The 23,812-nt window shown below is 48.3% G+C and overlaps 1 protein-coding gene across 3 annotated transcripts in view; it reads right to left on the bottom strand.

Moving 5' to 3' along the window:
* The window catches only part of CCNF (cyclin F), a 207,402-nt gene that overhangs the window by 49,307 nt on the left and 134,283 nt on the right, over positions 1–23,812 (bottom strand). For all 3 annotated transcript variants that reach the window (XM_030213122.1, XM_030213120.1, XM_030213121.1), the window contains exons 11-12: positions 23,192–23,315; positions 22,539–22,719 (exon numbers count right to left, since the gene is read on the bottom strand). In XM_030213122.1, the coding sequence (XP_030068982.1) occupies positions 22,539–22,719; positions 23,192–23,315 (305 nt within the window). The remainder of the gene's footprint in view (positions 1–22,538; positions 22,720–23,191; positions 23,316–23,812) is intronic.

The following is a 23,812-nucleotide window of genomic DNA, read 5'->3' as shown; positions in this document are numbered from 1 at the left end:
ACCGTCCCCACTGTCAAGCATGGAGGTGGAAATGTTATGTTTTGGGGGTGTTTCTCTGCTAAGGGCACAGGACTACTTCACCGCATCAATGGGAGAATGGATGGGGCCATGTACCGTACAATTCTGAGTGACAACCTCCTTCCCTCCGCCAGGGCCTTAAAAATGGGTCGTGGCTGGGTCTTCCAGCACGACAATGACCCAAAACATACAGCCAAGGCAACAAAGGAGTGGCTCAGGAAGAAGCACATTAGGGTCATGGAGTGGCCTAGCCAGTCACCAGACCTTAATCCCATTGAAAACTTATGGAGGGAGCTGAAGCTGCGAGTTGCCAAGCGACAGCCCAGAACTCTTAATGATTTAGAGATGATCTGCAAAGAGGAGTGGACCAAAATTCCTCCTGACATGTGTGCAAACCTCATCATCAACTACAGAAGACGTCTGACCGCTGTGCTTGCCAACAAGGGTTTTGCCACCAAGTATTAGGTCTTGTTTGCCAGAGGGATTAAATACTTATTTCCCTCTGCAGAATGCAAATAAATTCATATACTTTCCACAATGTGATTTTCCGGATTTAATTTGTGATGTGCTATCTCTCACTGTTACCAATAACCTACCCTTCAATTATGGGCTGCTCATGTCTTTGTCAGTGGGCAAACTTACAAAATCAGCAAGGGATCAAATACTTATTTCCACCACTGTATATGAAGGCAGGTCACTTCCAGTGGTCACCTCCAGCTAAAGACAAGATGTGAGAATAGAAAAGATAAATAATTAAAAAACCCACCTTAGCAAATCACTACTTACCAACAAGAAGTGAGACTATAGAAAAAAACTAAACAGAAGTTGAGACTGCCACTGAAATGTTGCTGGAAAGCAATGACCACAAATGCTTGCAGTCTAACAAAATTCATGATCTGCCAGCCTTGATGTTAGTGGCAGACTAGACATTGTTGCTATCACGGAGACATGGTTCAATGATGCCCATGAATGGGATGCAAACATACCAGGCTACAATCTATTTAGGAAAGACAGAGATGGTAGTAAAGGTGGAGGAGTAGCTCTGAATGTGAGAAACAATATCACACCTACTGAAGTGCCAGGAGCCTGGGGAAAGGAAGAAGCGATATGGATCACCTTGAAAAGAGATGATGTAACCTCTGTCTACATAGGTGTTTGTCTACAGACCTCTGAGACAATTAGAGGAACTAGATAAAGATTTGGTTACAGATATCCAAAAGTTGGGAAAGAAAAGATGCTGTTGCTGGGGGATTTCAACCTGCCTGATGCGGATTGGATGGTTCCATCTGCAGAATCGGAAAGAAGTAGAGTGATGTGGATGCCTTCCAAAGTGCTCTGCTCAGACAAATGGTGACTGAATCCACAAGGAGCGATGCTGGATCTGGTGCTCACAAATGGGAAAAGTGTGTCTAATGTCCGAGTGGGTGCCCACCCGGGCAGCAGTGATCAAACAGTTTGGTTTGATATAACAACTAAAATGGAAGGCAGCCACTCAAAACTCAAAGTCCTGGATTTCAAACATGCTAACTTTAGTAAAATAGGGAATTACCCGAAGAAACAGCTGATGGGCTGGGAGGACCTACAAGAACTGGAAGATCAGTGGTCCAGGCTGAAAGGAGCCTTAAATATGGCTACTAACCTTTATGTTAGTAAAGTAAATAAATGCAAGAGAAAAAGGAAACCGATATGGTTCTCCAAGCAAGTGGCTGAGAAAATAAAGAGAGTTGGAATTCATGAAATACATTAAGAAAATCAAGATGAACACAGAAATACCGAATGAAACTGAAAGAAGCCAAGAAAGATACGTCTGACAAAAGCACAAGCGAAAGAACAAATGGCTAGAAACGCAAGGGTGAGGGGGACAAGAATTTTTTCAGGTATATTAGTGAAAGGAGGGAGACTAAAAATGGAATTGAGAGAGAAAGATCCTGTGAATCCCTGTGTGGATAATGATGAGGAAAAAGCAAACGTGCTAAACAAATACTTCTGTTCTGTGTTCACGGAAGAAAATCCCAGAGAAAGATCACAATTGACTGGCCAAGGTACATATGAGAATGGAGTGGATATAGTAACATTCATGGAAAAAAGTGTTTATGAACAACTTGAAAATGGACAAAGAAATGGAACCAAATGGGATCCATCCCAGGATATTGAGGGAGCTCAAAGAGGTTCTGGCAGGTCCTCAAAGATTTTACAAATCCTTGGAGATGGGGAAGGTTCCGTAGGATTAGAGAAGAGTGAATGTGGTCCCTCTTCACAAAAGTGGTGACAACAGAAGCTGGAAACTAGAGGCCGTTAAGCCTCACATTGGTTACTGGAAAAGTAATGGAAGCGATGCTGAAGGAAAGGATAGTGAATTTCCTGGAATCCAATAGGTTACAAATTTTTTCAGTTCATGGCACCGTGAGCAATTTTTCGCAGCACCCCCCTCCCCTTCATATAGGTCTCTTTCCATGCAGCCCATTCCTCTCACTCCAGCACACCTCTTCTCCCTGAAAGTTTAGCACACCTCTCCATTTCCTTGCAGCCCCCCCTCCTCCCAGAAAGTCCAGCACACCATTCCCTGCAGCCCTTCTCCCCTCAGACAGTCCAGCATATCTTTCCGTTCCTTGTAGCACCCCTCCTCCCATAAGTCCAGCACACCTCTGCCTTCTGCAAATCCAGCATCGCTCGCTACCTTCCTCTCCTGCAGGTCCAGGATCGCTGCTGCTTCCTTCTCCTTCCCCCGCCGTTGCAGGTCTTGCAGCTTATATTTTCGAGTTCTCCGTGATTCACACAAGCACTCCAGGGCTTTCCCTCTGCAGCGTCCAGCCCTCTCTGATGCAACTTTCTGTTGCAAGGGCCAGACACAGCAGAGAGAAGTCCACGCAGTGCCTCTGTGAATCGCGGACGGCCCGAAAACGTAAGCTGCAAGTACTGCAGCAGTGGCAGAGGAAGAAGGAGAAAGTGGCAGATTTCGGACATGCGGGAGGGGAAATAGGGAGCGATGCTGGATTGTGGGTGGCAGGAGGAAGGTCAGGATTTGTCGTGGCACACCTGAGAGTTTGCTTTGGTCACCAGGGTGCTGCGGTGCAGTTTGGGAACCACCGGGTTACAAGATTCAAGACAGCATGGTTTTACCAAAGGCAAATCACGCCAAATGAATCTGATTGAATTCTTTGATTGGGTGACCAAAAGACTGGATTGAAGATGTGTGATAGATGTAATCTTGTTAGATTTCAGCAAAGCCTTTGATGCAGTTCCTCATAGGAGGATCTTGAATAAACTTGACAGACTAAAGTTAGAACCCAAAGTGGTGTACTGAATTAGGAACTGGTTGACAGACAGATGCCAGAGGGTGGTGGTAAATGGAATTCACTCGGAAGAAGGAGAGGTGAGTAGTGGAATGCCTCAAGGATCTGTGCTGGGGCAGATTCTGTTTAATATATTTGTGAGCAACATTGCTGAAGGGTTACAAGGTAAGGTTTGCCTTTTTGTGGATGATACCAACATTTGTAAGAGTGGACACCCCGGAGGGAGTGGAAAACATGAAAAAGGATCTGCAAAAGTTAAAGAATGGTCTAATGTTTGGCAATTAAAATTCACTGCAAAGAAGTGCAAAGTGGTGCACTTAGGGAGACATGTGTGTTAGGCAGTGAGAGGCTGATATGCATAGAAAGGATCTTGGGATGATAGTATCCGAGGATCTGAAGGCGATGATAGGTAAAATTGTAGGTTACCGAATAATTTTCTTTCCATTAGTCGCAGCAGATGAATCCAAGACTGGTAGGTTATATACATCTTTGTTTGGTTCTCCTCGAGACCTGTCACTTTTCAGATGCAGCGAACTGAAAGCCTCTCTCACAACTGAAAGGCATAACTGAGCACCAGCAAATAGAACCCAGGTTGCAAAAACTCAGGAACACGTTTTTGTATTTGTGGAGTCCTTTATCTCTGAATTTCTTAGAGGGGGACACCAGCTACACCTAAAAAAGAGCCAAGGATGGCCAGGCCAGGAGCCCTCAGACTGAAATAAAATAAGCAGCAAGACAGACTACGCAGCGGCCAAAAACAGTAGGAATCCTGGATTCATCTGCCACGACTAAAAGAAAGTTATCATGTAAGTCATAATTTTTACCTTCCTTAGCGCCACCAGCAGATGAATCAAGAACTGGTGGAATGTACCAAAGCACTCACTATGTAGGGCGGGAACCTCTGCCCCTTGGGACAACACCGCTGCTCCAAAACACGCATCCATCCAGCCTACCACATCCACTCAATAGTGTTTCTCTGCTCATATCCAGCAGATTGCCAAGACCTGTCGTTTCTTTCTTTACAACATCCGTAAAATCCGCCCCTTTCTTTCCGAGCACTCTACCAAAACCCTCATCCACACCCTTGTCACCTCTCGTTTAGACTACTGCAATCCGCTTCTTGCTGGCCTCCCACTTAGTCACCTCTCCCCTCTCCAGTCGGTTCAAAACTCTGCTGCCCGTCTTGTCTTCCACCAGGGTCGCTTTACTCATACTACCCCTCTCCTCAAGACCCTTCACTGGCTCCCTATCCGTTTTCGCATCCTGTTCAAATTTCTTCTACTAACCTATAAATGTACTCACTCTGCTGCTCCCCAGTATCTCTCCACACTCGTCCTTCCCTACACCCTTCCCGTGCACTCCGCTCCATGGATAAATCCTTCTTATCTGTTCCCTTCTCCACTACTGCCAACTCCAGATTTCGCGCCTTCTGTCTCGCTGCACCCTACGCCTGGAATAAACTTCCTGAGCCCCTACGTCTTGCCCCATCCTTGGCCACCTTTAAATCTAGACTGAAAGCCCACCTCTTTAACATTGCTTTTGACTCGTAACCACTTGTAACCACTCGCCTCCACCTACCCTCCTCTCTTCCTTCCCGTTCACATTAATTGATTTGATTACTTTATTTATTTTTTGTCTATTAGATTGTAAGCTCTTTGAGCAGGGACTGTCTTTCTTCTATGTTTGTGCAGCGCTGCGTACGCCTTGTAGCGCTATAGAAATGCTAAATAGTAGTAGTAGTAGTAGGGACACCCTAGTAGCCACCCGACAAATCTCCTCTAGCGGGAGAACTGATGTTTCCGCCTAAGACGTCGCCTGAGCTCTGATGGAGTAAGCCCGCAAAACAGCCAGCAAGGCTTGACCATCCAAAACGTAGGCTGACATGATGGCTTCCTTAAGCCAGCGAGCAATGAGCTCTGGTGGAGTAAGCCCACAAAACAGCCAGCAAGGCTTACCCATCCAAAACGTAGGCCGACACAATGGCTTCCTTAGATGCCGTGTCACTCCTGCGAGATCCGGAAGCAGCACAAAAAGATGATCCAAGTGTCAAAAGTCATTGGACATCTGCAAGTAACTGAGAACCCTCCAACAAGCCAAGAGTCACAAAGTCCACAGAATAACCCTCCCAAATGCAGGAAGAAAAAGCAACTGATTGATATGAAAGGCTGACATAACCTTCAGCAAAAAGGATGGGACCATACAAATGGAGACACCCACCTCCGAAAACTGAAGAAATGGATCCCAACATGACAAATCCTGAATCTCAGAGGTTCAGCGAGCCAATGCAATGGTCTCCAAAAACAGTGTCAGATCCTTCTCCGACGTCCCGCTCAACAGTTCAAACGGTGCCTGATGAGCACGAAGCACAAGGTTCCGCTACCATGCTAGGCACGGATGATGAAAAAGATGACGGTGTAGGACACCCCCACCAGGAGAAAAACCACATCCAGGCAAGTCTCCAGTGATGTCCTGGCTACACATCCTATAAAACACGTGAGAGCCGCTACCTGAACCCGGAGAGAATTATAGGTCAAGCCCTTTCGCAGTCCATCCTGCAAGAAAGTCAACATCTGAGAAACGGATGCAGTCACGGGAGATCCAACGTGGGTAGACCACACACCACTTCACCACGCTGCTGCTGGGAGATTTCATCCTGCCGGATGCAGATTGGATGGTTCAATCTGTGGAATCGGAAAGTAGAGAGATCGTGGATGCCTAAGTTCTCTGTTCAGACAAATGGTGACAAAACCCACAAGGGAAGGAGTGACGCTAGATCTGGCCGTAGTGGTGGAACGCTTGCAAACATAGGCCATAGTGGTGGAACACTTGCAAGTCTGAAGCAACATGGTAATCACAGTCTGAATATCCTTTTTTCCTTATCCTGAACCTCAGGCCGTAAGAAAAGAGGGAGGGATCCTCCATCTTGACTGGATCCTGGTGTAGGCGGTCAGAGGTCACCGGAAGACACAAGGGTGGTCCCTTCAGAAGACGCACCAGATCCGCATACCAAGGGCGATGAGGCCAATCCGGACCCACTAAGATGACTGAACATATTATTTGATCCTGTGCAGGACATGCTCAGAGGCCACGGAGGAAAAACGTACAGTAGCCTCAACTCCGGCAACGGCTACAACAGGGCGTCGACGCCAGTAAACCCGAGCTATTTTTTTCTGTGTAAGAAAATGGACAACCTTGGCATTACCCGGGTCGCCATCAGGTCAATCTCCGGTGGTCCCCAAATGCCAACTGATCATCCAGAATGCCTCTACGGACAACTCCCATTCCATCAAATCCAGGATAGTCCAACTGAGGAAGTCCACCTGAATGTTGAACTGACCCGCAACATTCATCAACTTGAAAATTTCCAAGTAAAAGGCGGCGACTCAGAGCTCTGTTCGCCCTAAGGTCTAGAATGGGACAGAAGGAACTCTCTTCCTTGGGTTTTACAAAATGGATGGAATACCTCTCCTGGCCCTGCTCAGCTGGAGGAACTGGAACCAACGCAGCCAGCTGTTACAATCTGTTTAACGTGGAGTGGACAGTTGCTATCTTCTGCAGCATGTGACAAGGAGACACAAGGGCAGCGTTGGGTAAGAAATGTATGAATTCTAGAACATAGCTCTCTCGGATCTCCTCAAGAACCCATTAATTGGAGTTTATCTGGGCCCACCTTCAGTAAAACAGACAAGTGTCCACCCACCAGATCACTGAAGAGTAGGCCCCCAAACCTTCATTGGGCGGTGAGAGGACCAAGTGGCCCCATGACCTCTGTCACCTACCCTCCTTGCATCCACAAAAGGAATGATTCCTGGACCACAGCTTCTCTCTCTGAGAACCCCCCGGGCTCTGCCCAGATGGTATCTCCGAGCCTCCTGAAATCATCCCTGGGATGAAGATCGACAGGAAGACATATGGGATTTACATTACCCCAACTCCTTAACCAGCTTCTCCAGGTCCTCACCACATAACATCTATCCCCTATAAGGGAGCTTACAAAGACGTTTAAGACATCTGCAGCCCAGCCCTAAGCCAGAGAAGCTGCCTCTCAGCCACAGTCAGGGCCACATTCTTCATGGATGCCTGCAGCAAATCAAAGAATGTCCGCCAAAAAAGCCACTCCTATCTCCAAATGCATAAGATGATCTGCAAAGTTCAGCGACTCCTGTATGTCAGGATCGGACAACTGCTCTGCCTATCTGATACACACTTGAGCCACACAGATCCCACAGCCAGGTGCCTGAAGGACTAAAGAGAAAACTTTAAAAAGGACTGCTTTAGTTGTGTTTCCATTCAGCCATCTTGAGGGTCCTTCAGAGACGTACCTCCCTCCACCAGAGAGTGGTCTTGCTAGTAACCACTTTGACCAAGGAGTCCACTTTGGGAAGGGGGAATCTTTCCTGTTCCTAACTAGGAAGCCGATACAATTGCACCATGGCCTGGCTAATTCGTAGATCTGCATCAGGCACTTGCCACTTGGCTTCCACCAGTTTATTGACATCCGGCTTCCTATTGACCTTCAGAAGAGGGTCTCCCTTCCGAGTCGCCACCAGGGGCTGATCCTTTAAGATCTAAAACCACCTGGAAATGGGCAATTTGATACGGCAGTTCCGGCTGCCTAAAAATGCACACCACCAACAGGTCTTCCCCAGGAGGGGCATCCCATCTGCAAATTCCTCCACGGGACCAGCACCCCAGCTGACAGGCCCCATATCTTCCTCTGGTGGATACACGGATGCGTGGGGAATTATAGGCCACCTCTGACGCTATTTGTGCTGTGGCCAATCTAGGCTCCCCAGGGACCCTTAGCTGCTCGGTCAGCATGGGGCCACATCCCTGCTAGCCCTGTTTTAAACAAGACCATATGAAGGAGCAACACAAATTCGGGGGGGGGGGGGGGGGGGAGGAGGAATAACCCCCCCTCCCGTCTCAGTCCGGAGACACTGGGTCCTCTCCATTCCCTGTGCTCATATCCACTGCCTCTAAGCACTGCATTACAGCTCTATGCACACATGGCAGAGGCCAAGAGGAGCTGCGAGCACCCAATATGCTCCACATGCTACAGAGTAATTAAACTCTGGAATTCGTTGCCAGAGAATGTGGCAAAGGCAGTTAGCTTAGCGGAGTTTAAAAAAGGTTTGGATGGCTTTCTAAAGGAAAAGTCCATAGACCATTATTAAATGGACTTGGGAAAATCCACTATTTCTGGGATAAGCAGTATAAAATGTTTTGTACTTTTTTGGGATCTTGCCAGGTATTTGTGACCTGGATTGGCCACTGCTGGAAACAGGATGCTGGGCTTGATGGACCTTTGGTGTTTCCCAGTATGGCAATACTTATGTACAATCGCGGTTTCTCAGCCAGAGCCACCATCAACCACCCGCTGGAGGCAACACCCTCTCAGCCTGAAGGTAAGCCCACACTGCAAGCCCTTTGATGACTTTTTTTTTTTTTAACTTCTGTTTGCCAAGGGGGGAGAAAAATTTAAAATTATAGATCGTAAATAACTCATTTGGTAGTACGACTGTTATATGATACTTTGTTGTATATTGAGTTGACTGATTTTTGTCATATGCTGGCTTTTCAATAAAGTGTTGAAACAAACTTCTGTCTGCCTGCAACCAGGGACACTCAAGGAATCCCTCCCTGAACACGAAGGGGGGAGACAGCCAAGGCAGAAGGAGCAACAGCTTAACAGGGGAAGCGGAAGGGACCTGGACTCCAGTGAGTGTACCCCTGAGGCATTAACCCAGCAATTGGGTTATCAGAGCAGTTCAGTTGTACTGTTTCCTATTTCTTTTTCAAGCGAAAAGCATAGTGTGCGTGCTCCTCTTGCTTTTAATTCTTTTATACCACAACCCGTGTTACAGGTACCTTAAAATTTTATCATCTCTCCTGATCTTCAAATATTACATTGGCTACCCATTAAATGGTGAGTACGATTTAAACGTCTGATATTTAAAACTTACGATGTAACCCCCCTCCTTTGGCCACTACATTGCTGACAAATTAATATTGAATGTGTGATCATTCAGGCAGATTAGATTAAATAATTCCAGATCAAGAATTTTCTATGTAAAGATGCAAGTTTGTGGAACACACTTCCAGAAGGACTATGTCCCGTAAAAAACTGATTTCCAATTTAGAAAACTATTTAAGGCATACTTGTTTCAACAAGCTTTTCAGATGAGTTTTTATTGTCTTGGTTTTGAGTGTTTTATTATATATGTAAACCTGAAAACCGCCTAGCGCCATGGATAGTGTGGTACAGACACAAATACATTTTCGTCTCATCAGGAAACCCTTAATCTGCCTCCCCAAACCAGAACTGGGATGTACAGGACCAACCTACCATCTGCTGGAGACAGAATACTGGCTGGTTCAGGAATGTACAGGACCCCTTACAGGGTGATGTCACAGTCTTAGTAGTCTGTCTCCATCTGCTGATAGGACGACAACCCACTGGTCTGGACTAGTTTGGAAAACTAATGAGGAATAAAATTTTAAATTCTGAGGTATAGACCTTTTGAAAATCAAGTGTATACATATAGTAGTCTGAAAACCATAGTTGAAACTATCAAAACATGCAAGTTGTCAATTGCTTGAATATTTCTGCACATTCTCCTTTATAACCAGTGTTCCCTAACACTATTCACTTAGAAAAAAATACCCATCTTTCAAATTAGATCATACCCAGAAACACTGCTGAGCTTATTAGTAAATACTCGGTAAACCACAAAAAAATAGAGGTTTTTAGTGGGTCACCATAAGTACATATTGCCACAATGGGACAGGCCAAGTGTCCATCAAGCTCAGCATCCTATTTCCAACAGTGGCCAATCCAGGTCACAAATACCTGGCAAGATCCCAAAAAAGTTCAATACATTTTATGCTGCTTACCACCATATATTCCTTTGATTTCCAGCTAATTCAGAACCTGCCCTAAGCTTGCCTCACTCATGACAGGGATTGAAGACTCGGATACAACAGACCTCTATTCACTGCTGTCCATTTTCAATTCCTCCTCCTTCTGATAATACAAGCAGTAATCCTCTAGTTGACAAAGCTACAATTCCTTCCAGGACTCAGCAAATAGGTGTGACAACCAGTTAAGTACACAAGTATTGTCATACTGGCAAAACTAAAGGTCCATCAAGCCCAGTATTCTATTTCCAACAATGGCCAATCCAGGTCACAAGTACCTGGCAAGATCCCAAAACAGTACAATACATTTTATGCTGCTTATCCCAGAAATAAGCAGTGGATTTTCCCCAAGTCCATTTTAATAATGACTTCCAGACTTTTCTTTTAGGTTAACTATCCAAACCTTTTTTAAATCCCGCTAACTTACCAGCGTTTACTACGTTCTCTGGCAACAAATTCCAGAGTTTAATTACACGCTGAGTAAAGAAATATTTTATCCGATTCGTTTTAAATTTACTACATTGTAGCTTCATTGTGTGCCTCCCCTAGTCCTAGTATTTTTGGAAAGAGTAAACAGATCGATTGATGTCTACCCGTTACATTCCACTCATTTTATAGACCTCTATCATATCTCCCCTCAGCACTCTTCTCCAAGCTGAAGAGCCCTAGCCACTTAAAGTCGTCCCATCCCCTTTATAATTTTCGTTGCCCTTCTCCGTACCTTTTCTAATTCCACCATATCTTTTTTGAGATGCGGTGACCAGAACTGCACACAATATTCGAGGTGCGGTCGCACCATGGAGAAATACAAAGGCGTTATAACGTCCTCATTTTTGTTTTCCATTGCTTTCCCAATAATACCTAACATTCTATTTAGTTTCTTAGCCGCTGCACACTGAACAGAAGGTTTCAACGTATCAACAATGACACCTAGATCCTTTTCCTGGTCGGTGGCTCCTAAAGTGGAACCTTGCATTACATAGCTATATAGTTTGGGTTCCTCTTTCCCACATGCATCACTTTGCACTTGCTCACATTAAACATCTGCCATTTGGATGCCCAGTCTCATAAGGTCCTCTTGTAATTTTTCACAATCCTCTTGCGATCTAAGAACATTGAATAACTATGTCATCAGCAAAGCGAATGCTACATACCTGTAGAAGGTATTCTCAGAGGACAGCAGGCTGATTGTTCTCACAAATGGGTGACGTCCACGGCAGCCCCTCCGATCGGAGATCTACCTAGCAACAGTGTTTGCTAGTTCTCGCACGTCGCGATGCGCGCATGCGCGGCCGTCTTCCCGCCCGAAATCGCTCGTGTTCGCTAGTCCCGTACCAAGCAAAAACAAGACAAGGGAAGACAACTCCAAAGGGGAGGCGGGCGGGGTAGGTGAGAACAATCAGCCTGCTGTCCTCGGAGAATACCTTCTACAGGTATGTAGCATTTGCTTTCTCCGAGGACAGGCAGGCTGCTTGTTCTCACAAATGGACTAGGGGGGGTGGAGTTGGATTCTAAACCCCAAACAGATTCTGCAGCACCGATTGCCCGAACCGACTGTCGCGTCGGGTATCCTGCTGAAGGCAGTAGTGAGATGTGAATGTGTGGACAGAAGACCACGTTACAGCCTTTCATATCTCTTCAATAGTGGCTGACTTCAAGTGGGCCACTGACGCCGCCATTGCTCGAACACTATGAGCCATGACATGACCCTCAAGAGTAAGCCCAGCCTGGGCGTAAGTGAAGGAATTGCAGTCTGCTAGCCACTTGGATATGGTGCATTTCCCGACAGCCACTCCCCTCCTGTTGGGATCAAAAGAAACAAAAAGTTGGGCGGACTGTCTGTGGGGGCTTGTCCGCTCCAGATAGAAGGCCAATGCTCGCTTGCAGTCCAATGTGTGCAGCTGATGTTCAGCAGGGCGGGTATGAGGACGGGGAAAGAATGTTGGCAAGACAATTGACTGGTTCAGATGGAACTCCGACACCACCTTCGGCAAGAACTTAGGGTGAGTGCGGAGGACTACTCTGTTATGATGAAATTTGGTATAAGGAGCATGAGCTACCAAGGCTTGAAGCTCACTGACTCTGCGAGCCGAAGTAACTGCCACCAAGAAAATGACCTTCCAAGTCAAGTACTTCAGATGACAGGAATTCAGTGGCTCAAAAGGAGGTTTCATCAGCTGGGTGAGAACGACATTGAGATCCCATGACACTGTAGGAGGTCTGACTGGGGGCTTAGACAAAAGCAAACCTCTCATGAAGCGAACAACTAAAGGCTGTCCCAAGATCGGCTTACCTTCCACATGGTAATGGTATGCACTAATCGCACTAAGGTGAACAATTACAGAGTTGGTTTTAAGACCAGACGCCGATAAATGTAGAAGGTATTCAAGCAGGGTCTGTGTAGGACAAGAACGAGGATTTAAGGCCTTGCCATCACACCACACAGCAAACCATCGCCAGAGGAAAAAATAACTCCTCTTGGTAGAATCTTTCCTGGAAGCAAGCAAGACTCGGGAGACACCCTCTGACAGACCCAAGGAGGCGAAGTCTACGCTCTCAACATCCAGGCTGTGAGGGCCAGAGACCACCAGCAGGGGAATGGACAGCCCTCACCTGCACTCCTCAAAGCACCCTCCGACGAATCCTCACGAAGAACGATCCCGGTCTCGCAGCTGCACCAGATGATGACTTCGATACCGAAGGCCTCGACGTCGATACCGATGAACACGGTACCGAGGTCAACGATGGGCGCGGTACCGAAGGCTCCGATGCCGAGGACCGCGGAACGGAGGATGTCGACGTGCTGGATGAAGCCCCGAACAAAGTGTTCCACTGGGCTAATCTCGCTGCATGAGTTCTCCTCTTCAAAAGAAGACAGAGATTACAGGCCTGAGGACGGTGCCCAACCCCCAGATACTGAAGGCAAGAAGCGTGCCTATCAGTGAGGGAGATTATCCGGCCGCACTGGGTGCACGGTTTGAAGCCGCTGGAAGACCGATGACATGGGCGGAAAAATCACGCCGGCAAAATCGAAATCCACGATGGTGAAAAAGGCACCAAAACTCACAAAAAAACGAACGGGTGGCGAAAAAAGCCGCACTCGACCACGAAAGAAAACTTACGGGCCAACACTAGAAATAGAGGTAAAATTTAAAAGAGAAAAAAAGACCGCGAATCGTGAGGGATGTCCTAGGGGCTCAGAGCGACCGAAAAAACAGCCGTCCCGAGTCACGGAAAAAAGGAGACTAGCGAACACGAGCGATTTCGGGTGGGAAGACGGCCGCGCGCGTGAGAACTAGCAAACTCTGTTGCTAGGAAGATCTCCGATCGGAGGGGCTGCCGTCGACGTCACCCATTTGTGAGAACAAGCAGCCTGCTTGTCCTCGGAGAAATTTAATTATCTCATTAGTTACTGCCATTTGAAGATCATTTATAAATATGTTAAAAAGCAACGGTCCCAGCACAGACCCCTGGGGAACCCCACTATCTACCTTTCTCCATTGAGAATACTGACCATTTAGCCCCACTCTCTGTTTTCTATATCTTTTAACAAGTTTTTAATCCACAATAGAACACTACCTCCTATCCCATGACTCTCCAATTTCCTCTGGAGAGTTTCATGAGGTACTTTATCAAATGACTTTTGAAAATCCAGATACACAATATTGACCGGCTCACCTTTATCCACGTTTATTCACCCCTTCACTAAATTCATGTTGGCTTTGTCTCATTAATCCATGCTTTTGAATATGCTCTGTAAATTTGTTCTTTATAATAGTCTCTACCATTTTGCTCAGAACCGACGTCAGGTTAACCAGTCTATAATTTCCTGGAACCTTTTTAAAAAATCGGCATTACATTGTCTACCCTCCAATCTTTCGGTACCAGTTAGCGAGATGGTAACCTACCATACTTTTTAAAGATAAATTACATACAACAATAGTTCTGAAAGTTCATTTTTCAATTCTATATGGGATGAATATCATCTGGTCCAGGTGATTTGCTACTCTTCAACTTTTATAGAAATTTCATTCAGTTTCTCTGACCAGTCAGCTTTGAATATCTTTTCTGGCACCGGTATCTCTTCCAAATCTTCCTCGGTAAAGACAAAGAAATCATTTAACCTCTCCACTATGGGTTTTGTCTTCCCTTAGTGCCCCTTTTCTCTCTCACTCATTTAGCTGTCCAACCAATTCTTTTGCCAACTTCTTGCTTTTAATGTACCTAAAAAAATTATGAAACTATGTGTTTTTGCCTCCAAACACAATCTTTTTTTCAAAGTTCAGTGCTCTGCATTTGACTTGCTATGCTGTTTCTTATTATTTTCAGTCAGATCCTTCTTCCATTTTATGAAGGATTTTCTTTAAGCTCTAATAGCTTCCTTCACCTCATTTTTGCACCATGCCAGCTGTGATTTGGCCTTCCTTCTTCAATACACGGAATATATTTGGCCTGTGCTTCCAGGATGATATCTCTAAACAGCATCCATGCTGGATGTAAAGTTTTGACCTTTGCAGCTGCTCTTCTAAGGCTTTTTTTTTTTTTCACCGTTCTTCTCATCTTAGCCTCTTTTTTGAAACAAATGTCTGTGGATTGCCTGTGTATTAGATTATTTAGGCCTTAGTCCAGGCTAGAAAACTAGGCTATACTCTTCCAGCAAACTCCTAGTCATATTAGCCATTACATTGTTGACTTTACCAGGGTTTCTATATGGCCTGAGCTTTAAGGCTCAGCCCTCCACCATTCCAGTGGGGATCTGTGGCTGTATTATATCTTAACAGTATTTACTCCAAAGCTGATATCAAATTTGATTGTTTGATCACTTATCAAGTGGCCCAATCACCTCCTCCACCAGATCATGCGTTCCACTAAAGATTAGGTCTAGAATTTTTCCTTCTCTTGTTGGCTCCTGTACCAGCTGCTCCATAAAGCAGTCCTTGATTTTGTCAAGGAGTTTTACCTCCCTAGCATGTCCTGAAGTTATACTTACCCAGTCAATATCGGGGTAATTGAAGTCACCCATTATTATTGTGTTGCCCAGTTTATCCTCCCTAATTTCTGATAACATTTCTCCATCTGTCTGTTCATCCTAGCCAGGTGGGCAATAGTACACTCCTATCACTATCCTTTTCCCCTTTACATATGGAATATCAATCCACAGCGATTCCCAAGATATGTTTTGTTTCCTGCAAAATTTTCAATTTGATTCAAGGCCCTTGCTAACATTCAATGCTATCACTCCACCAATTCGATCCACCCTGTCATTACAATATAATTCGTACCCTGGTATGACAATGTCCTACTGGTTATCCTCCTTCCACCAGGTCTCAGATGCCTATTATATCTAATTTTTCATTTAGTGCAATATATTCCAACTCCCATCTTATTACTTAGGCTTCTGGCATTTGCATATACACATTTCAAACTGTTCCTGTTTACATCTTGCTCAGCAGTTGACAGTGTTAGTTTGCAATCTTTTGTCTGCTTTTTATTTAAAGACACCTGTCTACTATGGTCTCCACTGCAACTTTGCTATCGAGATACCCTATTTTCCATGTTTTGGTGATATCTTTGAAAGATACCTTGTTCCGAACTATGCGCTTTTCATGACTGTCAGCCTTCTCCCAGGTCCTAGTTTAAAAGCTGCCCTATCTTCTTTGTAAATGCCGATGTCAGCAGCCTGGTCCCACCCTGGTTAAGGGTTGACTCTTCCCCTCTGGCTGCCAATTATTTTAAACTTTCCATTAACTTAGCACCATACACTGCTCATTACATGTAAAACAAAACAAGCTTCAGTAAAGCCAGCACACTTTCAGGCTGCAGATTCATGTTACATGACCTCAGAGAATAAAAGAGATATGTACACAGGTGTGCATATTTAAGTTCTTATTTACCACTTGCAAGCCCAAAACTGCATTCAGATACAGGGTATGATACATACCTGTAGCAGTTGTTCTCCGAGGACAGCAGGCTGATTGTTCTCACGACTGGGGTGACGTCCGCGGCAGCCCCCACCAACCGGAAATAAGCTTCGCGGGACGGTCGGCACGCAGGGCACGCCCACCGCGCATGCGCGGCCGTCTTCCCGCCCGTGCGCGACCGCTCCCGCCAGTTGAATGACTAGCAAAAAATATGAAACACACAACTCCAAAGGGGAGGAGGGAGGGAAGGTGAGAACAATCAGCCTGCTGTCCTCGGAGAACAACTGCTACAGGTATGTATCATACCCTTTCTCCGAGGACAAGCAGGCTGCTTGTTCTCACGACTGGGGTATCCCTAGCTCTCAGGCTCACTCAAAACAAGAACCAGGTCAATTGAACCTCGCAACGGCGAGGGTATAACAGAAATTGACCTACGAAGAACAACTAACTGAGAGTGCAGCCTGACCAGAATAAATTCGGGTCCTGGAGGGTGGAGTTGGATTTACACCCCAAACAGATTCTGCAGCACCGACTGCCCGAACCGACTGTCGCGTCGGGTATCCTGCTGGAGGCAGTAATGAGATGTGAATGTGTGGACAGATGACCACGTCGCAGCCTTGCAGATCTCTTCAATAGTGGCTGACTTCAAGTGGGCCACTGACGCTGCCATGGCTCTGACACTATGAGCCGTGACATGACCCTCAAGAGTCAGCCCAGCCTGGGCGTAAGTGAAGGAAATGCAATCTGCTAGCCAATTAGAGATGGTGCGTTCCCGACAGCGACCCCTAGCCTGTTAGGGTCGAAAGAAACAAACAATTGGGCGGACTGTCTGTTGGGCTGTGTCCGCTCCAAGTAGAAGGCCAATGCTCTCTTGCAGTCCAATGTGTGCAACTGACGTTCAGCAGGGCGGGTATGCGGCCTGGGGAAGAATGTTGGCAAGACAATTGACTGGTTAAGATGGAACTCCGACACCACCTTCGGCAGGAACTTTGGGTGGGTGCGGAGCACTACTCTGTTGTGATGAAATTTGGTATATGGAGCATGAGCTACTAGGGCTTGAAGCTCACTGACCCTACGAGCTGAAGTAACTGCCACCAAGAAAATGACCTTCCAGGTCAAGTACTTCAGATGGCAGGTATTCAGTGGCTCAAAAGGAGGTTTCATCAGCTGGGTGAGGACGACGTTGAGATCCCATGACACAGCAGGAGGCTTGATAGGGGGCTTTGACAAAAGCAAGCCTCTCATGAATCGAACGACTAAAGGCTCTCCAGAGATGGCTTTGCCTTCCACACGATAATGGTAAGCACTAATCGCACTAAGGTGATTCCTTACTGAGTTGGTCTTGAGGCCAGACTCTGATAAGTGCAGAAGGTATTCAAGCAGGTTCTGTGCAGGGCAAGAACGAGGTTCTAGGGCCATGCTCTCACACCACACGACAAACCTCCTCCACTTGAAAAAAGTAACTCTTTTTAGTGGAATCCTTCCTAGAGGCAAGCAAGACCCGGGAGACACCCTCAGACAGACCCAACGCAGTGAAGTCTACGCCCTCAACATCCAGGCCGTGAGAGCCAGAGACTGAAGGTTGGGGTGCAGCAACGCTCCGTCGTTCTGCGAAATGAGAGTCGGAAAACACTCCAATCTCCACGGTTTTTCGGAGGACAACTCCAGAAGAAGAGGGAACCAGATCTGACGGGGCCAAAAGGGCGCGATCAGAATCATGGTGCCGCGGTCTTGCTTGAGCTTCAGTAAGGTCTTCCCCACCAAAGGTATGGGAGGATAAGCATACAGGAGGCCGGTCCCCCAATGGAGGAGAAAGGCATCCGACGCTAGCCTGCCGTGTGCCTGAAGTCTGGAACAGAACAGAGGCAGCTTGTGGTTGGTCTGAGAGGCGAAAAGGTCCACCGAGGGGGTGCCCCACGCTCGGAAGATCTTGCGTACCACTCTGGCATGGAGCGACCACTCGTGCGGTTGCATGACTCTGCTCAGTCTGTCGGCCAGACTGTTGTTTACGCCTGCCAGGTACGTGGCTTGGAGGAGCATGCCGAACCGACACGCCCAACGCCACATCCCGACGGCCTCCTGGCACAGGGGGCGAGAATCCGGTGCCCCCCTGCTGTTGACGTAATACATTGCAACCTGATTGTCTGTCCGAATTTGGATAATTTGACAGGACAGCCGATCTCTGAAAGCCTTCAGTGCGTTCCAGATCGCTCGGAGCTCCAGGAGGTTGATCTGCAGATCCTTTTCCTGAGGGACCACAGACCCTGAGTGTGGAGCCCATCGACATGGGCTCCCCACCCCAGGCGAGATGCATCCGTCGTCAGCACTTTCGTGGGCTGCGGAATTTGGAATGGGCGTCCCAGGGTCAAATTGGTCCGGATGGTCCACCAGAGCAGTGAAGTGCGGCAACTGGTGGGGAGGCGGATGACATCTTCTAGATTCCCGGTGGCCTGGAACCACTGGGAAGCTAGGGTCCATTGAGCAGATCTCATGTGAAGACGAGCCATGGGAGTCACATGAACTGTGGAGGCCATATGACCCAGAAGTCTCAACATCTGCCGAGCTGTGATCTGCTGAGACGCTCTGGTCTGCGAAGCCAGGGTCAAGAGATTGGTGGCCCTCGCTTCGGGAAGGTAGGCCTGAGCTGTCTGGGAATTCAGCAGCGCTCCTATGAATTCCAGAGACTGAGTTGGCTGGAGATGGGACTTTGGGTAATTTATCACAAACCCCAGCAGCTCCAGAAGTTGGATAGTGCACTGCATGGACCGGAGGGCTCCTGCCTCCGAGGTGTTCTTGACCAGCCAATCGTCGAGATATGGGAACACGTGCACTCCCAGCTTGCGTAGATAGGCCGCTACCACCACGAGGCACTTGGTAAACACTCGTGGGCAGAGGCGAGCCCAAAGGGCAGCACACAATACTGAAAGTGGCGTGCGCCCAGACGGAATCTGAGATACTGTCTGTGAGCTGGCAGTATCGGTATGTGAGTATATGCGTCCTTTAAATCCAGGGAACATAGCCAATCGTTTTTTCTGAATCATTGGCAGAAGGGTGCCCAAGGAAAGCATCCTGAACTTTTCTTTGACCAGGAATTTGTTCAGGCCTCTCAGGTCTAGGATGGGACGCATCCCCCCTGTTTTCTTTTCCACAAGGAAGTACCTGGAATAGAATCCCTGCCCTTCCTGCCCGGGTGGTACGGGCTCGACCGCATTGGCGCTGAGAAGGGCGGAGAGTTCCTCTGCAAGTACCTGCTTGTGATGGGAGCTGAAAGACTGAGCTCCCGGAGGACAATTTGGAGGCAGGGAGGCCAAATTCAGGGCGTATCCGCACCGCACTATTTGGAGAACCCACTGGTCGGAGGTTATGAGAGGCCACCTTTGGTGAAAAAATTTTAACCTCCCTCCGACCGGCAGATCGTCCGGTACGGACACTTGTAGGGCGGCTATGTTCCCGTGGATCCAGTCAAAAGCCCGTCCCCGGCTTTTGCTGTGGAGGCGCAGGGGGCTGCTTAGGCGCACGCTGTTGACGAGAACGAGCGCGCTGGGGCTGTCCCTGTGCCTGACGAGGCCTTCGGGCCGGCTGGTTGTACCTACGCTTTGCAAAAGAATAGGGTGCAGCCTGCCGTGCCCGGGAAAAACGCCCACCCGTGGGGGCGGGTGCTGAAGGCGCCCGGTGGGAGAGCTTGTCGAGAGCGGTTTCCCGCTGATGCAGTTGGTCCACCATCTGCTCGACCTTCTCACCGAAAATGTTATCCCCCCGGCAAGGGACGTCAGCCAGTCTCTGCTGGGTGCGGTTGTCCAGGTCAGAGGCACGCAGCCATGAGAGCCTGCGCATCACTATACCTTGGGCCGCAGCACGAGATGCCACGTCACAGGTGTCAAAAATCCCCCTGGACAGGAACTTTCTGCACGCCTTCAGCTGCCTGACCACCTCCTGATAAGGCCTGGACTGCTCCGGCGGGAGCTTATCGACCAGGTCCGCCAGCTGTTGCACATTGGTCCGCATGTGGATGCTCATATAGAGCAGGTAAGATTGGATGCGGGTCACGAGCATGGAGGATTGGTAGGCCTTCCTCCCAAATGAGTCCAGAGTGCGAGACTCCCGCCCCGGGGGCGCCGAGGCGGTATCCCTCGAACTCCGTGCCCTCTTGAGAGCAGAATCCACGACCGCTGAGTCATGGGGCAACTGGGGCCGCATGAGCTCTGGGTCAGAGTGGATCCTGTACTGGGACTCTGCTTTCTTGGGAATGGTGGGATTAGTTAGTGGTCGCACCCAGTTCCGGAGCAGCGTCTCCTTCAGGACATTGTGCAGCGGTACCGTGGAGGACTCTCTAGGTGGTGATGGATAGTCGAGGACCTCGAGCATCTCGGCCCTCGGCTCTTCCACAGAGACCACGGGAAAGGGAATGCTTATAGACATATCCCGCACAAAGGAGGCAAAGGAGAGACTCTCAGGAGGTGAGAGCTTCCTCTCCGGTGACGGCGTGGGGTCCGAGGGAAGGCCCGTAGACTCCTCTGAGGAGAAATATCTCGGGTCCTCCTCTTCCCCCCACGAGTCCTCATCCTCGGTATCGGACATTAGCTCATGTAGCTGCGTCCGGAACCGGGCCCGGCTCGACGTCGAGGCACCGAGGTCTCGGTGTCGTCGAGCGGTGGACTCCCGCGCCGGCGGGGACGGAGCTCCCTCCATCGACGTCGACGGGGACTCCACCTGCGTGGCTGTCGAGACCGGCACCGCAAGCGGCGGCGGTGTCGACTGCCCCGGCGCCGGGCTAGAGCTCGCCGGCGCCACAGTCATCGGCGCCGAGGGCGCAAGCACCCCCGGCGCCGGCACAGCCTGGCGCATCAGCCCTTCCAGGATCCCCGGAAGGATGGCTCTGAGGCACTCGTCCAGGCCCGCTGCCGGGAAAGGCGGTGGGGCCGGTAAGGGTGTCGGTGCCGGAAGCTGCTCGGGGCCAGGAGACGGCACCGAGGTGCCGGAACCCCGACGTGTCGGTACCTCCACCACCGACGGAGATCTCTCCTCTCTGCGATGACGCTTCGGCGTCGACTCCTCTTCAGGGTGCACCGAGGGCTCCCGGTGACGGCGCTTCTTGTCTTTTTTCCGGTGCACGTCACCGGTGCCGGAGGGCATGGAGGAGGAGGAGGTCGATCCCCCTCGGTCTCGGGGTACCGGGTCCGACAGGGTTCGGTCCCGTGGCTCACGAGTTGAGGGAGTGACCGGGGCCGACTGCCCACGCGGTCTCTCTACCCCACTCTCGCCGGCGGACCGGCGGGCCGACGGGACCTGTTCTCCTGGGGTCGCTGCCATCGGTGCCGATGTCTCGGGCATCGATACCGGTACCGAAGAACCGGTCTTCGATACCGATGCCGTCGAGGTCGACGTCGAGGGGCCGGCGCAAGTTCCAAAAAGACGGTCCCGCAGAACTTGCCTCGCAACCTGAGTCCGTTTCCGGAGACCGAGACACAAAACGCACGACTTGAGATTGTGCTCCGGCCCGAGGCACTGGAGGCACCAAGCGTGGGTGTCGGTCTGCGAGATCGGCCGGCCGCAGCGACCACACTTTTTAAATCCACTCGGGACCTTCGAGGACATCGACGGAAAAATCGCGTCGGCGAAGTCAAAGTCGGCAATGGTGGCTAAAATCACACCACGAAAATTGTAACCGACCGAGCGGCCACTAGGCCGCAACGAGGCGTCCCCGCTAGAAAGCGAGGGAAAAGAAGGAGCGCGTGCTCCACACGCGCAAAGTTCTTTTTTTTTTTTTTTTTTTTTAATAAAAGAGAAAGAAGAAGAAGAATAGGCCGAACAGGCCAAAAGCGACGATCCGCGTAAACGCGGTCGAAAAAATCCGGCGGCTGAAACGAGAGAGAGGGGAAAACACAACTCTCTCAGTCGCGGAAAAAAAAGTAACTGGCGGGAGCGGTCGCGCACGGGCGGGAAGACGGCCGCGCATGCGCGGTGGGCGTGCCCTGCGTGCCGACCGTCCCGCGAAGCTTATTTCCGGTTGGTGGGGGCTGCCGCGGACGTCACCCCAGTCGTGAGAACAAGCAGCCTGCTTGTCCTCGGAGAAAGTAGGTATACATTAGGGAAAGAAAGCTTATTCTCAAGATCGCCCAGTTAGCGAGATGGTAACCTACCATACATTTTGATAGGTGGTTTTGATTCCCAGCCTACTGGTTTTTACTTGTCACAGCCTGGAAGAGATCTCTTGCTAGGATACCCAGCTGTACTTCCCTACCCACCTCCCCATGCTACTTTCTTGAATGACTGAAGACCATACAGTTGAAATAGTTGCTCTGCCGTGTCTTATAACTATAACTTTACTTTTTCAACCGCCCACCAAAGTATTCATGTTAGACTATTCCTGTAGCCTATAACTTACTCTGTTTGTGTAGTATTTTTGCAAGTAGCAGTGCTGCAGTGGCTAGCTGGGCAGGCGAGTATACTGAGAAATCTATGTAGAGCAGAGAGAGCTCACAGATATAGCTGTACAGTTGCACAGTTTTTCTCTCCAGTGGCATCAGATTCAAAAGCACATCTTTGTAATCTACCAGTGTAGGAACCTGAAAAGCAGAGTTGTTCATAAGGTTACTTTCAGAAGATTTTTCTATGCTCATTTCAACCATAAACTTTATTGGACTTCTGAAATAGGGTAGCACAGATTTTACCTTCTCCAAATTATATTAGCAAGAACAGGTCTAATGTTACAAACAGCTCACTAAATTCTTTACTTTATCCCAAACCTATACATCAATTTTATATCGGTAATAAGTACAACAGATAGCTTTAAAAAAAAAGTTAAAGTTGTCTGTAGCAGTCTAAACAGATCTACTCACACAGCTTCAAATCAGAATGTTAGTCCTCTGCCAAACAAGAGGTGGTGTGACTAAAAGGGGTCACCATTTTGAATCCTGCCCTTCTTCCCATGACGGATGGTGAGAAAAAAGATCCGGTGATTCAGAAGGCACATAAGAGTAGTGACACCAGTGTTACTGTGAATGCCTATAAAACAGCAGGAAGTCAAAATACACTCACCCGAATTTTCCCTTCCAAGGCTGAGATAATCTCCCCCATCATCCTTACTAGGTCTTCATATTTATAGGTGTTATCCGTTAGCCACACAGCTTCTCGTATCGTTAAAATCTCTTTACTAATAAAGCTGGAAAGAAAACCCACAAAAGTTATAAAATTTGTAAAGCAAAACACGAAGTCCATTCACTACATCTAGGGCTGCCAGTCATTTCCATTATCTTCCCTAGACAAGCTGATCTAGGATCCCCTTTACCCCAAAGCAGGCATACAGATCTGGCCTTATTCTCTGAATGAAAATCAAGTTACATCTCCATGTATGCTATGGGATAACTCAGGGCTGGATCTACAGAACAGAGACAGCTGGAATTCCTAAGGTTGTTGAGGGCTGAAGAGAGAGAATGGAAAAAAATAATGGTGTTAGCAATGACTGCCTCCTCCCATCGTGTTAAAATTAATACTACTGTCACTAAATGTAATGGACTTTCTGAGACTTCATTATGACATGGAACAGCTTGAGTATTAAGTCTTTAGCTGGTCACAACTATTTCACAACACAGGAGAAAAGTCTAAGAACTTAAAATTAACTTTTGAACTAGCCTTTTCAGTTTTTCAGACTAACAAAAA

The sequence above is a fragment of the Microcaecilia unicolor genome, chromosome 8 (assembly GCF_901765095.1).
Source record: "Microcaecilia unicolor chromosome 8, aMicUni1.1, whole genome shotgun sequence".
NCBI classification, from domain to species: domain Eukaryota; kingdom Metazoa; phylum Chordata; class Amphibia; order Gymnophiona; family Siphonopidae; genus Microcaecilia; species Microcaecilia unicolor.
This window is presented reverse-complemented; position numbering and strand designations above follow the sequence as displayed.